At 28.2% G+C, this 17077-nt stretch overlaps 1 protein-coding gene across 1 annotated transcript; it reads left to right on the top strand.

Moving 5' to 3' along the window:
* Nucleotides 1-2102: 2102 nt before the first annotated feature.
* LOC109595882 (organic cation transporter protein) lies at nt 2103-16692 on the top strand. Its single transcript, XM_020011320.2, has 9 exons — nt 2103-2554; nt 12063-12246; nt 13451-13709; nt 14755-14947; nt 15004-15109; nt 15165-15492; nt 15691-15866; nt 15951-16120; nt 16178-16692. The coding sequence occupies exons 1-9, from the start codon at nt 2205-2207 to the stop codon at nt 16350-16352; spliced, it is 1941 nt and encodes a 646-aa protein (XP_019866879.2). The 5' UTR covers nt 2103-2204; the 3' UTR covers nt 16353-16692.
* Nucleotides 16693-17077: the final 385 nt, after the last annotated feature.

Here is a 17077-nt window from a genome sequence, read left to right as displayed (position 1 = left end):
ATAAATAAAAGAAGTATAGTAATTCAATTCATTAATAATAAATATTTTATTATAATAATAAAGATTTTATTAAGACACAATTCATCAAAGTAAAAAAATGAATGTAAAAAATAATTAAATATAATTTTTTTAAATTTTAATATAATAATAAAAACTTTATTAAGAAACAATAGATTTAACTTATTTAAAGAATATTCAAAAATATAAATAAATAAATAAATAACTTTAAAACATTCAGACACATGAAATACAAATAATATATATAACTTTATAAGACTTTATTGAAACAAAATTCATTAAACTCAGCACACTGTTGAAGTATATGGAATTAAAAAAATAGTAAAATAAATAAAAGAAATTTAAATTGATATTTTTTATTAATCAATTATAGATTAAGATAAATTCTATTATCAAAAATTTGGCATATACCCATTTCAGGGGATATCTAGTGACTTAGTTAGAATTGCTATAAAAAATTACCATTTAAGTTTTGGTTTTGGGCCAAAAAACATTTTTCTATATTTATAGAGTAAAAGCACGTAAATATGTACTTACATATTTACGTGCTTTTTAATTGACAAAAAAAAAATTATCAAAATAGGAGAAAATACAAATTTTATGAGATGTTTTGGTTTCAAATGGATCATAGTGTATATGGAATCCATATTCTCAATTTTTTTGATGAAATTCATCGCAGTTTAATCACTGGCCAATTTCTAAATATGTTAGACGAGGATTTAACAAATGATGTTTAATTTCTTCATTGATGCACCAACATATTTAACTAATACAATATTTTAAAGACAATGCAGAAAAAATAAATAACATAGAAGGATATACAAATGCTTTTAAATAATATATATATATATATATATATATATATATATATATATATATATATATATATTTAATACAAAAATTATATAATTAAATTTTTAAGTAAATTATGAAGTAAATCTGTAAGTTATTTTTTACTTTGTAGCAGAATTATTACAAATGCTTCATATTTCCAGAAATATTTAATAAATTAATTAAAGTAAATATTGTTATTTTACTGTTACTGTTTCACTTTCTTGGATGATTTTAATAAAAATATTTCGCTTCCTGTGCACAGTGTACAAAATATACTTAATTTTATGTCAATGAAGGTTAATTGTATGATATTTCCAAAGTAACTATTTATGTTTATAGTCTTGTTCCTAATTTATTTGCTTTTGAAAAGCTGTAATGTTTAATTACAATATTATTTTAAAATTTAACAAGTTTTTTAAATCAACACACGATAGATTATGATGAAAACAATAATTCTATATTAATAGTAACATTAATAGCGATATTGATAGTGGTAGTGGTAATATTTTACAATAATATTAGTTTATATTTACATTTTCATGTCCATGAGTGTCAGATAAAAAAGATCATTTTAAAATTTAACAATTTTTTTAAATGAACACACGATAAATTATCATGAAAACAATAATTCTATAATAATAATAATAACAGCAATAGTGATAACGATAGTGATAGTGATGGTGATGGTGATGGTGATGGGGATAGTTTTATCATCACCACCACTATCACTGGTAATTTTTTACAATAATAATAGTTTATATTTACATTTCCATAAACCTATACATTTATAATAGTAAAATAAAAAATAATAATATTGAATATAATTTTAATATTAATAAAATAATCGTAAAGATAAAAAATTTAGAAAGAATATAACATACAACAGAAGATTTTTTATATTTAACCACATCAAATAACATTCGCGTGTCCCACGTACTACACTATAAACAAATCATCATTTTAATGAGCCTAGTCACACGTCGGTGAAACCCTATCACTCATACCGTATCACTTCCCGGCGAAAATTACCGTAACTACGCAAGTTACACAGAAGCAGCACACGTTTCCCATTGATGAAGAAAGCCGAGCAAAGGCAGCGACATGGGCGGCAGCCAGTTGTAGCCTCTAGCGGTCTGGTACATTTCGGTGGAAGGGAATTCCACAATTAAACGTCGACCTCAACTCGCTACCTATAAAAACATGCGAGTCTTTGACTCCAACTTTAGTCTAAATCATCAGCGATTGGGATTTACCTCGAGGGGTTAGCCTGATCGTCGAAACGTGTCCGACCGGTGTTGACGTGCTCTTGTGTCGTGGTAATTTGTGGCCTTTATTGAACTGAACTTAGTAAAATGCCGCCCCAAGAGAAGATACCGAACATCGGGGAAGATGCCGATGCGGTCGACAAGGGTTTGGAACTGGTTCAGAAGGGATACGCGAACCCGGCATTCGTCGCCGAAGACGTCAAGAATGATGTTGACACGAAGGCCGTAGCGAAAAATGAGGATGACGCTTTCGAGTTTGATGATTTGTTGCCGCACATTGGGGAATTCGGGATCTATCAGAAGATTTTGTTCCTGCTGATGATTCCGTTTGCCTTTTTCGTGGCCTGGGTTTATTTCTCGCAGATTTTTATTACCCTGATTCCCGAGCAACATTGGTGCTCTGTTCCGGAGTTGGCGAACTTAACCATCGAAGAAAGGTAGGACATTAAAAGTAAAATAAAATAAGTTATAATTTTCAAATATTAAACCACATATTACGCTCATATCAATATCTTAAATTTAACTAATAAAACTAAAAAATGATAAATAATAAATAAAATAAATAACATACTTTTATAGTGTAGGCATTTAAAAAATAATGAAAAACAAATAATTTATCAATACACTATTCATCAAAGTTAAGTATAATGTTGAAGTATAAAGAATCAACAAAGAAATAAAATTTCAATATATTAGATTAGAGTAAATTGAATTGTGTAATAATAATGTCAGAAATTAATAAGTTAACTTTATTAAAAACAAAATACTAAAATATATGTTAAATGCAATTTAACAATAAAATAAAAATTAATATTAAATTAATTTTGAAAAAGTTAATAATTTCTTATATACTATATTAAATTCCCATCTTAAATTTAACTAATAAAACAAAATTTAATAAATATAATATAAAAAAGAAGTGTGTAGGAAATGTAAGAATAATTATATAATAATAATAATCATTAATAATAAAGATTTTATTAAGACACAATTCATCAAACTCCAGAACAATGTTAAAATATATAAGTATATAAGTGAAAGTGAATCTTAACATTAACAATGTCTAATTTATTTAAAGAATACTAAAATATAAATATAAAAATAATTAAACATATTTTTTTAACTACAAATAATATTAGTAATAATTAATAATAAAGACTTAAGAAACATTATGTATAACTTATTTAAAGAATATTCATTAAACTGTTGATGTAAAAAGAATTAAAAAAAAATAAAATTGATATTTTTTATATCAATAAATTATGGATTAAGGTGAATTCAATTATAATATTCATATCTATATATATGAAAACAATGGTTACGAAAGCCTTAACATTTACAATAATAATATTGTTAAAAATTAGTGAAAGTTAATCATTAATAAATATTAAATGCATCTAATTTATTTAAATAATACTAAAAATAAGTGAAAAACATAAATATATAAATAATTTTTGAAATTTTGAGACATGAAATACAAACAATAATAATAATTAATAATAAATACTTTATTAACAACAATAGGTCTAATTTATTTAAATAAATAAAATTTAGATTGAGTTTTTTTATATCAATTATAATAATATCAGAAGTTTGTGAAAGTGACTTTTATCATGAACAAATACTAATTTATTTAGAGATTACTAAAAAATAAATGAAAAAATAATTAAATATATTATTTAAAATTTTGAGACTTATGAAATATAAATGATAATAATAATAATTATTAATAAAGACTTCATTAAGAAATATTAGGTCTAATTTATTTAAAGAATATATAAAAATATATAAAAAATAAACAAATAAATATATTTTTAAAACTTTAAATATATAAAATACAATTAATAATTAACGAGAAAGACTTCAAAACTTCATCAAATTCAAGCATGTTGAATTATAAGGATTTAATATTATTATTATTAATAATAAAACTTAAATTGATATTTTTCTATATATATACATATATATATATATATATATATATATATATATATATATATATATATATATATATATATATTTGTAAATTTAATTATAAGACTGAATAAGTCTAATTTATTTAAAGAATACTAAAATTAAATAAAAAAGTATATAAATAATTGTTACAATTTTGAGACATGGAATACAAATAATAATAATAATTAATAATAAAACAATAGGTCTAATTTATTTAAAAAGTATTCAAAAATATATAGAAAATAACATAACACAAACTTTAAGACATAAAAATAATAATTATCGATAAAGATTTTATTAAGACAAAATTTACAATCACAATGTTGAAATGTATAGAATTAAAAATAAAATTTAGCTTGAAAAATTTGTTTTCACACTTGGATATATTAGGTAAATTCAATTATTTTATGACGTCAAAAATTAGTGAGAGCTAATCTTATCATTAGCAAATACTAAATAAATCTTATTTTTTTATAAATATTTAAAAATATATGAAAAAATAAATAAATATAATTTTAAAACATTTTTAGACATACGGATTTCTAAACCCGATGTTTATAGTAATAAATATACTAAAACTTTCATCATAAAAAAACATAAATTGAAGCAAATGATACGAGTGATTTATGATATATTTACAATGTATCTAACACGTTATAAAAGTTACAAATTAGCAGCGTAATTTTATAACTTTTATTAAGATTGATATCCAGTGTTACGCGTATAGGTCAAAATTTTATGGTAATTGAAAATGGAAAAATCATTTGATTATGATTCTATTTTACCATTGGTCGGAGAATTCGGAATTTATCAAAAAATACTCTTCGTGCTCATGTTACCGGCGAATGTGTTTGTGGTGTGTGTTTATTTTACGCAAATTTTTATCACACTTGTTCCTCAACATTGGTGTTGGGTACCGGAATTAAAAAATATTACTAGCAGTGGCAGGTCAGTAATGTGATTTAAATATTTTTAATAGTTAAGAATAAAATGTTATAATTAATATGTGCCATCACATATAAAAATAGTTGGCAAAAGAACGACGTTTGAATAAATATTTATAAATGCAACATTACAATGCACAGAAGATTGTTAGTTTTTAATTTTGTTACATTGTATTATTCAAATAAGTTAGTTCACACATTGATTTACCATTATAATGTCATAAAAATGTACTGTTACAAAATGTACTTATTATATATAACAATGTATATTGTATTTTATTTCTGTATTCTGTACATAAATAGTATCCTTGTAACCATCTTTAACATAATCTTTAATTACAGACAGGGGTCAGTTTAATTATTTTAACACTTATTATGGTTCGTATATCTAAAACACATGCGATCATATGCATTTCTGCATGTTCGCAGGTGTAATCAATTCAACACTGACATATTTTCAGCAAGTTCAATTGCAATTTACTTCGAGACACTTCGGAATGATTGCAGAAACAATCAGAGTGTAAAGAAGCTAGATTTACCTTTTTCAGTAAACCGTAATCACGCAGAACAATTATGGAATTGTGGACAAAAACTCGCTCTTTAAATACCTAGATTTAAAAATTTATTACTACTACTACTACTAGTACTTGCCATCAGTGAGTAGTGGCTAGCTTCATATTAAGAAAATAATTTATTACGATCATTAGTACTAGATACACATCATAAATTCCGTTCTGTTACAAACCTACATATATTCAATCTCTCAATTAACTGAAATCCCCGACAAAATAGTAGTAAATACACACAGCAGTTCAATATGCATATTTATAGAGTTGCCAATTACGAAACCGGTTACTTCTGTTTCGCTTAAATAATTCTTTGACGTCACAGAACGAAGAAGTTTGGAATTTACCACGGGTTTGAGGTAATTCTCAGACTTAACAAGGAGCGAAAGACTGAATAATAAGTAAGCAGAATGAACAATCAAAAAACTGAGCTTTCTAAATAAATTTCTACATTTTATCTCCTCCAACTCGCTGCGTAAAAACCCCATCCGAAATCAAACCGAAAATAGATGTATTTACAGACATTAAAATTTCACGTGTTGTGTGTGTTCAATTTTATTTGTTTACCTTTGCCATTTAATTATTTTGCGCTTTTGAACCAGGATTATTTTACCGATTTGCCATTGGCCAAAGTCAATAAATGCTGCTATTGACAAGACACAATACATTTATAATATCAATCGCCTATTGCTAATAACCAATAATTAAAATTACCCAATAAAACGATGCTTATCACGTAATTTACTGTTTGTTACTCATTAATCACACAGACACAATTATTTCTCACATGCACTCAAGGATTTAAAAAGAACGAGTTTCTAAATATCAAGCTTATGAAATTGTTTTATACACATATCAAAAAATTGCAATGCAATAAATTTATTTAATATAATTGGCAGTGTAGTTGCATTTACAGGGTTATGAGGAAGTGCAGTTCTGTATTTGGAGATCAATTTGCAATCATACATGTACACAAACTCAAACATTAATGTCCAGATTAGCTCATAATAATTGTATCGGCTGTAACAGGATAAGGGATGGGGTAATGCAAGTACAGCAACAACCTATGTTAATTATTTTTTGTTTTAAATAGGTCAATTTAAAGTAAATAACCCTCGGAACAATTTAATTTGAAAAATATCCGAGTAAAGAGTGATTTAATTGGAAATGCCTCGTGCTAGTGGGTGTCCGTTTTCCACATGACGGAATTTAATATAAACAACAGCTAAAAAAAGAAACGACTGCATTATAAAAGGCGTAAGCAGCAAAAAATCTAAGATTGATCGGTTTAATATCGTTTGTAATTGATACGGTAATAAACGTCGATTAATATGTGTAATGTATCAGTGAGCATTAGTATTTAGAAATATTAATAATTCTAAATTGTACGTGATATGCTCTAATTACAGTGACCGTATATTAATTGGAACTACTAACATCCTCTTAATCAGCGAGTCGATTTTTTTTACGTAGGATACGAGTCAATGGTGCGGAAAACGTTTATTATTATTCAAAATTTAATTATTGTCAAGTTTTATCAATCATGAAGTGTGTCTGACAAGAAAATTATTGATACGTGCAGCGTATCTGTAACTTATGAGATCATTTATCGTGGATGATGATAATTGCGTCCATAATTAATTGGAAATGGTTATTTTTTTAATGACCTTTTGCGTACGGTTGAAAGAATCCATGCTAGATCATCATCACTTTGTTGCCAGCAAAACTGTTAACCAACAAGCAATAATAAATAATCAATTATTTGCCAATTAGCGATATAGGTTAATTAATTACAAATCGATTTATTTATTGCATTTATAAGTCCAAAATTTTAATATGTACCTATTAATTAGGATTGCCAAATACAAACGACATATGTTCAGCGAACTCTTTGAACCTTGGATTATATTTATTTAACAAATAAAGTGTATGTTGGGAAATCGAGTTTTAGAACAAGAAGACTTGTTCTTTATGGGCGATCTTGCACTACTTACACTTAATTATGGGCATATCTCAGGCAAGGTGAATTATGCTAAGTGAGTGAAGGAATTACGACATATCACCATTTACGAATCAGTTGATTAGCCGGAAATAATAAATGCGTACTATCGAACCTTATCAATTTTATACATCCTGACAGAGTAGCTAAATGTTATACAAGTGATTCACTTAACAAACACTTATATACACACATTTTTGATATACATTGAAATACTTTTCAATATCAAATTCACTGAAGGTATTTTAATATTTGTAGCTGTAAAAATCTATTCGTCACGGTTCAATTATGAATTAAAATTGATAACAAATTGATAATGTCGAATACCAAACATGTTTTCGAAACACAATTAAGATTTTCAGCCATAATATATCACGACAGGACATAAATTTGAAATAAAATGGATCTCCAAGTGTTGAATACATTTACCTCAGGGTCAAATAACAAGTTCACGGTGAATTAATAATTTTTTAAATTATAATAATGTAATTATGTTACAACATGTTGTAAATGAAGAGAATGTAACTTAATTTAATGGCAATAAATGCGAGAACAAACATTGCGGTAATAAGATACTTTTTGCATCTAAACTTGTAATTGTCTTGACAATGACATATCATGCGGATTTCAAAAGGGACGTATGCGTAAGGTGTGCTGTCATTTCTGCTTTATGCAATTAGATTTATTTTTATAATAAGCTAATTACTGAATTACAATTACTGGAGCATTACGTATATACTGCTTCGACTAAGGTCAATAAAATTTGATCAAATGAATGGAATTTAATTGATTTGACACTTCCTGTGATTGCAAATATTAAAAAATTTAATACATTCGCATATTATGACATGATTAATATATCTGTAAAAGATAATTATTTATTAGATCAGTCATAAATAGCTGCAGTGTACTAAATTATCTATTTCACCTGAATAAGCATTATAAATTATACAATCCATGGTCGCACAAACACTAAAGTGACTTTTGTTGTGAAATTAAGACAAATAAAGATTTACCGCAAAGGAAAAAGTCGACACACATTATTTACACCATGATAATTTTTGCATTTCTCAATCGCTAAAAAATTTGTACCTCTGACAGGTTAATGGCTAAAATGAAACGATTTGTGACGGGGTAACTGAGTTGTGACCAACATGTCATGTTATTGAACTTGTAAAACATATTAGAGGTCAATTTTCTGCTTTTTGCATTTAGAATTTATCACTTTTTTATGTCTGTTACGTTTTTACCAGTTGTCACTGACCCATTCTGAACACTTTACCCGTCTTTTCAAGTGGATAATATGAATTATTTAAAAAAATAAGAACACCAATGTAATCTCTTGCATAAATTAAAAAAAATTTAAAGTTGGCAGTTATAGAGACTGCCGATAGAAGTGAAAACTTAGAACTTTTAGTATAAAAATTTGAAATTTCATAATGTTTGAATTAAATTTATCAACATCAATCTGGTTTTCACATCTATTGACACTTCGGGCAACAATTTTATGCATATTTATATGTTTTTTTATTATTTAAATATATTACAGGATGTACAAGATCATGACAAAATATAAATATAATTCAATTGAATTAACAATTAATATACAATCATATTTATGGATACTATTTGTATTTACTTAAATTTTAATGTGCTTGATTTTTAACATTATTAAAATTATTTTCATCATTGTCATCATTAATTTCAACAATTCTTAGACTTTTTATACTTTCAATTATTTCATTTTGTTCTAAAAAAGATACAATATGCTTATGGTAACTAAAGTAAGAAATGAAAATAATTGATTCAAAATCTAAGTAACGCGTAAAAGCGGCATTGATTGTCGTTTTATGTTTTGTAGTACTGAGTTTTCGATAATGTTAACTGTATAGCTACAGATATATTGGTATAAGCATGTCGGTGACGCGAACGTACGAGATGTCTCCCATCTAAAAAGTGTCTAAGGCGCACAGCACACTGCGCATGCGCCAGTCATGATCATGTCAATGACACGAACGCATAATATTTCCTTACCAAAAAGTACCAAACGCAGGTAAAGAAGTTTTCATTTCTAAAAATACATTAATCTATTATTATTTGTTAGGAAAGGCAAATTTTCAGTTTACACAGTTTTGTTGACAGTATAAAAAACAATTATGTTTTACTTTTGCTTAATAAACATCCCTCCTTCGATTGTAATTGGAACCAAAATATGTACAACCGGTCACTTGATTTCAATACTGATCTTGAACGATTATTTGGGAAATTTACCTGCTAAACTTACCCCCACGATATTTGGTATATCACTTTGGTCTACGAACAGCTTCCACACCTCTTGATTGACTGAAAATAACTAATTTCTTTAAAATCATTAACAAGCCCCTCTAAATTTTAAGACTATTAGTTTCAAGTGTAAATGTTTTTGGAAATGAACCCATACGTTCAATAGTATTGCAATGTGGAGAAGGAGGCCACTGCATGCGAATACTGATTTTGCAACACCCAATTTAACGTCTTGCACGGTGAGGTTGGGCTGTGTCGTCTGAAAAAACAAAATCTGTTCCAAATTCTTAAGCAAATTGAATAATAAGTGGTTGAATAACCAAGTCCTGATATCATCGAGTACTCACAGAGTCTCGATTAATATAATCAACTGGTAAAAATGAATTTAATCTAAGAAATTCAAATAATCCTTGAAAAAAACTGTGGTGTATTTTGCATAATACTTTAGGCATTTAGATTAAATTAAAATAAAGAAGCTAAATATTCTTTTACTCATAATTTATGAGGATTAAGTTCGTCCTTAATAGAAAACGTTCAGAAATTTTAAAGCTTTTAAATCTGTATAAAGTAATAGAAGACTTTCCACAAAGTGCTTTCCTCTGTATATAAGAGTAATAGTGAAATAACTTTGTAACCGTATTTAGTGAAATCGATTTTTCAGATACAGTTTTGTTCGGTAACATTAATCCTTGAAACATTGACAATTATACTGTTAGGAGTACCATAACTATAAATTACCAGTGCCTGTCTACCATAAATTGGTGAAAAGATGTGTTTCAGAACCTTGAATGTTGGTAATTATCAATTAAACGTACCGCTATTAGCATCAACAATGCCTTACCCAGCAGAAAATAAATTATTCAGGATAAGAGTTTTATATCCTTTTACCTTTTTACGATAACTTATTTATTCATTATAGACAATTGAATGAAATATAAATTATTTGTAATTACGTTAAACTATAAAACAACACAATGGTGTATATGATTAATTATTGTAAATGAGTTAATTGGTGGAACAAATAAATAATTTCAACTAATTAATTAAAATAATAAACTGATATAATATTATGTGCATCTTTGTCGTAATTATTTAAATATTCGTTTCAAATATGACAATTTTGATCTATTAATACTCAACAATTTAAACGATGTTGATGACCATCGTCATCACTTAAGCTTAATGTCATGCAAATCAACTAAATTATGAAGATATATAACATCTTTAGAGTACCTACATGTTGCGTTGTAAATCCTATTTCCAGTGTGCAGATGTAATGGAAATTTACAGTTGAATATTTACATTCATTCTTATTTGAATTGAAAATTATTTAAATTTATTATATACTAATAGATTTAACTGTAACTGAATAAGCAAAATAAATTATCATAACGCATACTCTTATTACTGACGTTAAAATATGTAACAATTTGAGTTATTTGAAAGTATTCTAAAATAAAAAGATGCCATTTAAATAGAAGGAATAAATCTTGTTTGCAGACTTATGTATAATAGGTATAATTTATGACGAATTAAGTAAAAGGTGCAGATTCTTAATAGTGGCCATGAAGGTCAAGATCTCTGGAGTTATTAGACGTGTAATTTTCATAATTAATTTAAAATTTGCAATTAAATGAAAAGGTGGAAGCAAACTTATTATTATGTAACCTTAATTATTTATTATAAGTCAATTTAATGATCAAAACCTAGATTTTCAATTTCTGCAACAAACAGATCATTTTTAATGCGTTTTTATCGTTTTTCAACGTCGCAAATTGCGGCGAGTTGAGAAACGTGACATTATCCTTGATTCAATTGTAGAATTTATCTGAAAGAAGCTTGTTGCTTAATATATCAAGATCAACTTGAAAATTTATTGTGCCCGTTGCTCTTTAAGTGCTTATTCTCCGATATAAATTTAAAGTGGCGAAGTTATTATTGCACAGACCTTGTCGCTTGTACATTATCGCGAAAACGTTAACACACATCAAAATAAAACGCCTTATAAATATATACTGGGTAAGTGGCACGCGAGACAAAATTTTATTGAAAGTTGCAGATCAAAGAACATTTTCCGACACATTCTTGTCATATTGAAACATATTTTTATTCACAGCCAAACTATGGAAATATATTGTAAAAGTATTTACATTTGTAGTTATACGTTGATTGACACAAATTATTAACTTTCTTTCAGGATTGCACTTGCAATTCCTTCAGGAGCAGATGGTCTAGACAGGTGTCATATGTACGATGTCAATTACACGCAAGTTTTACTGGATGGCGTCAAGAAGGCTGATCAAAAATGGCCCATCATTCCGTGCAGAAGCGGTTGGGAGTATAATATGACCGAAGTGCCATATTCATCTATTGCTACCGAAGTAAGTAAAGCCTTAGAAATAATATAACAATTACTATAATACATATTTTATAGTATACATAAGGTATATTTTTACCTTTAACCCCCTTTGTGAGGTTTTCTTAAGTCTCAATTTCTTGATAATAACATATTATCAGTATATTAAAATTCAGGTTTTCAATTTTAGATTAATATTTTTATTGCATCTCATTTTCTTATATTTTAGTTTTATTTTTAATCCCTTGTGTGATATAAACTTCTACATATGAAGAGTACAATAAAATCTTAGGTGTTCCTTATAAAAGACTCCTCTCAACAAATAATTTAGGGATGATATTTTTATTGCCTCTTATTTTCTTATATATTTTTATTTTTAACCCATTTGTGAGGTAAATTTCCGTCCTGATACTCATAGTCCTACATACTGGACTGAAAACTAATTTTTAAACATTTTAAAGGGTAAATTTTAATCAGTAAGTTTTAAATGAATGAGGTCATTTGATGTCAAATATCTTTGGATTAACGTTCATAACAAAGCAGTCTCCTAAGTGTTGTGTGCTTCCTATTAAAGGTGATTTATGGTCCTGTGGATGTGACGGTTATGCAGCAATAAAATTAATCTGATCGTTTATCATTCAATGTTGCATCTGCATTATAAATTGATAACACCATGTCTAACATGTAGCTCGACCCATCGTTCGATGATACTTGAACATATCACATTAAAATAGCTCAAAGCCAGTGTGAAATTGGCTCTTATATAGGTCACATCCCGGTTTAACTGAAAATTATTATGCAAAATGGACTTTCACCTAATAATAATTGTGTCAAATAAATAAAACGATAACCTTAGATAAATCTCTCGGAGGGTATTATTTATTTATTATCTGAATAAGTGTCAAGAGTATCATTTCGCAAACGCCTTTCAAACGTGTTTAAAAACCTGTCTTCACCAGCAACAAATTTACTTTGTCTAGTATTGTTATGTCTTGTTTGTCTAAAAATATCCAACGGATGAATAAGTACGAATACAGTACTCTTTAATTATGTTCAAGGCGAATTAATTGGATAACAATAAATACATAATTTTTACGTGAATTTTGAGCTATAAATCATTGAAAGTAATAATTTAATCGGCTTTTACGATCAACTTCAAGCCTTCAAATATTTTCCTATATTTAAAAAAAAAAAAATTAGGAAATATAATTGATATTGTTAATTTTCAGCAAAACTGGGTCTGTGACAATTCGGCATTGCCCCACACAGCTCAGTCGATTTTCTTTTGCGGTGCCATATTGGGCGGCTTGGTATTCGGATGGATTGCTGATAGAATGGGAAGAATTCCAGCTCTCGTCGGAACCAATCTGGCCGGGTTAATCGGAGGCATTGCCACCGCCTTCTGCACGTCATTCTGGTCTTTTTGTGTATGCAGATTTTTAGTTGGCATGGCTTTCGATAACTGCTTCACCATGATGTATATCTTAGGTAAGTTCATATTTTTATTGCCCAATTAGTTTTCTTATTGCATTAAATTACCTCTATATAACTTCTCATAACAATTTTCTCTAAATTTTTACCTTCGTTAATTGTTTAAGTAGTCCTTAAAATTGACAACAAATGTACATGGTCACAATTATGAAATAATTAAGCTTAATATGACATGCACAAAAAGTCTATTGTCATTTCTAAAATTTTATCTGCATTATTCTTAAACCTTGACCTAAAACGTTCTAAAAAGTATAATATACACCAGCCTTCAGCATTTTGGGGGGTAATTGGTGAATACAATATTTTGAACTTGAAAATTTATTAAACAAACCTCTTCGTTTAACAAAGTAATACTCTATAATTAAAACTACCTTTTTTCGCTACTGAATTACTTCCTGTTAAAAAATCTTGATAAGTATTCGGTGTGAACTAACCTTGAATTATATTTAGTGGGATTGTATTCGTAAACTATATATATTATAGTAAGTGTGGTATAAAAAGTATATCAACAAAGGTGTGACTAATTGAATTCAGGAAGGAATTAATTACCTATGCGAAGTAAATTTTGAATGAACAAATAAGAATTTTGCACCACAATTAAGTGATGTTGAAATTAAAATCACTGAACCATGTTTACGTTTTATTATTGCAACTATACTGAATAGATTACGATTAACTTACGGGAACAACAAAAAATAGTAAATCCGCTTTAAAGCAAAGTAATGGTAATTAATGTATCTCTTGAATTTTAAATTACCAAGAAGTATGATTAATGTCAGACATCATAAACTGATCTTTTTCAGACTATTCCTGTAACCCTGACATATTTTCTAAAATTACGTCGACCCTTTCGCTTAATACTAGACGAAACAATTTGATAATTATACAAATATAATTTCTTTCATGTAATCATAACTGTCACATTAGAAATTCAAATTTCCAAGTCTGAGTGTGACAAATATACCCATAACGCTTAATGTGTCCCATATATTTCAAGTATCCCTAAATTGCAACACAATTCATAGTTGATTTATTGCTGCAGTTTTGGAGTATGTCGGTCCGAAATGGAGGACATTTGTGGCCAACATGTCCATTGCCATCTTTTTCACTTTCGCCGCCTCTATTCTGCCTTGGATAGCTTACTACGTGGCTGACTGGAAGGTTCTGTGTTATGTTACGTCGGCTCCTCTTGCTCTAGCCATTTTGACACCTTGGGTTGTACCAGAATCAGCCAGGTAATGAAGTGCCTTAGTTAGTTTCTTTTGTTTTTATTAATTATTTATATGTTTAGATGGCTGGTATCTAAAGGTAAATTTGATAAAGCTATTGGCATTCTTCGGAAATTTGAGAAAATTAACAGGACCAACGTTGGAGAAGACATTTATAAACAATTTAGAGTAAGTGCACAGATTCACAAATATTATTTTTGAATTAATAAAATTTTAATTACAGACTAGTTGCGTAAAAGCCCAAAAAGAAGATGAAATGGATAAGAATTACACGGTACTGGATCTGTTTAAGACTCCACGTCTCAGAAAGATCACCATAATCCTTATTTTATTATGGATGGCCATTTCTTTAGTTTTCGATGGCCATGTAAGAAATGTTGGAACACTTGGGCTGGATATCTTCTTAACCTTCACTATCGCCAGTGCAACTGAATTTCCTGCCGATACATTTTTGACGATGGTTTTGGATGTATGGGGTAGAAGATGGCTGGCTTGTGGTTCTATGGTTATTAGTGGAATTTTCAGTTTACTAGCTACTGCAGTTCCTCTTGGTAAGATATCATTAAATGTTAAATGTATCTAATAAAAAATATGATAATCAACAAATTTATAAACAACATTCAAATTAATTTATTTTAAGTGCTAAAGTAACTTTTTACTATTGATTTAAAATACGTATAAAATAAATCATATTGTATTGGCTTTACTAAATACCGCAACTCCCGTATAACCATAATTTCGTTTTGTAGGCATTCCATCTGCTACCCTAGCTATATTGGGTAGATTTGCCGTCAATATATCTTACAATATTGGACTTCAGTATGCCGCTGAGTTATTGCCAACTGTCGTACGGGCCCAAGGAGTTGCGCTGATTCACATAATGGGATATGTTGCCAGTATACTGGCTCCATTTGTAGTATACTTGGTAAGCATTATGTCTCCTTATTCCTTTTCACGACGTATAACTTTATATTCCTAAGGTTTTCCTAACTTATTTTATTTATTTTAGGCAAATGTCTCGGTTTCTTTGCCACTGTTCATCTTGGGAATTTTGGGAATAATTGGAGGAATATTGGCCTTATTTTTACCAGAAACTTTAGATCAGGAATTACCACAGACATTACAGGATGGTGAAAACTTTGGTTTAGGACAAAAGATTTGGGACTTCCCCTGCATAAAGTAAGAGATAGTTGACAATGCTTAAATTATAATACAAATTCCTTTTTAAAATTCTAGAAAAGTAGATGACGAAGAAAAACAAACAGAACCAAAATCTACATTTACAAGAACTCCTTCAACCAGAGGCTCAATTCGGGCATCATTCAGAGGGGAGATTAGATCCAGCATGATCAACAGGGGATCAATTAGGTCGAGAAAATCAGTTGCCGTGCCTGAGAATGAGGCTGTCTAAAAGACACAACTGTTTTTGGAGAATTATAAAGTAGAAATTAATGAGAAGTTGCTTGGTAATTTTCCGTTACTCTGTATTATATATTGTGCTGTGTTTTTTATTTTGCTGTGATCGAATGAAATGTTTGCCTGAAAAAGCAAATTGAAGCATTGGATTGGATGGTTCACCATCTGTTTGACTGTGGTATTTATACTAATTTTAAGTTAATTTTGTAAATAGATTTAAAATAAGCGTTATTTTTTGTTTACTAATAGGCCAACGAAAAAGGTATATTTCCCGAAATTTATTATTTATTATTAATTTTATTTTCATAAAATAAGATAATATACGTTATCATGTAATATTATATAATTGTTTTATTTGTTGCCACACTGACAACATTTCTGGTAGAATTGCGATGCACCCACTACAAGAACTATTAAAGCTTGAAGGAGGTCAAGTGCATTTCATCGATTAAAAATAGAGCCTGCTTCAAACATGGTATTTCATGCATTTTTAAAATGTTTGAGTCGGCAGTCATGTCATGTCCATTGTTTGCCCTTAACACTGAATCATATTCACTGGCTAAAGTTTACTCTTTTCATTAAACATTAGATAAAAATAGAATTAAAATGGTTTGAAATGTCACTGTATATTGAGCTACTCTTCGCTTCAATTCCATAGACTTTTTAATTTAAAAGTAATATAAATATATTGTGCTACTTTAAGACTATTAAATTCTTCTT

This window comes from Aethina tumida, chromosome 2 (assembly GCF_024364675.1).
Source record: "Aethina tumida isolate Nest 87 chromosome 2, icAetTumi1.1, whole genome shotgun sequence".
NCBI classification, from domain to species: domain Eukaryota; kingdom Metazoa; phylum Arthropoda; class Insecta; order Coleoptera; family Nitidulidae; genus Aethina; species Aethina tumida.
The sequence above is the reverse complement of the archived record's forward strand: the minus strand, read 5'-3'. Positions and strand labels throughout refer to the sequence as shown.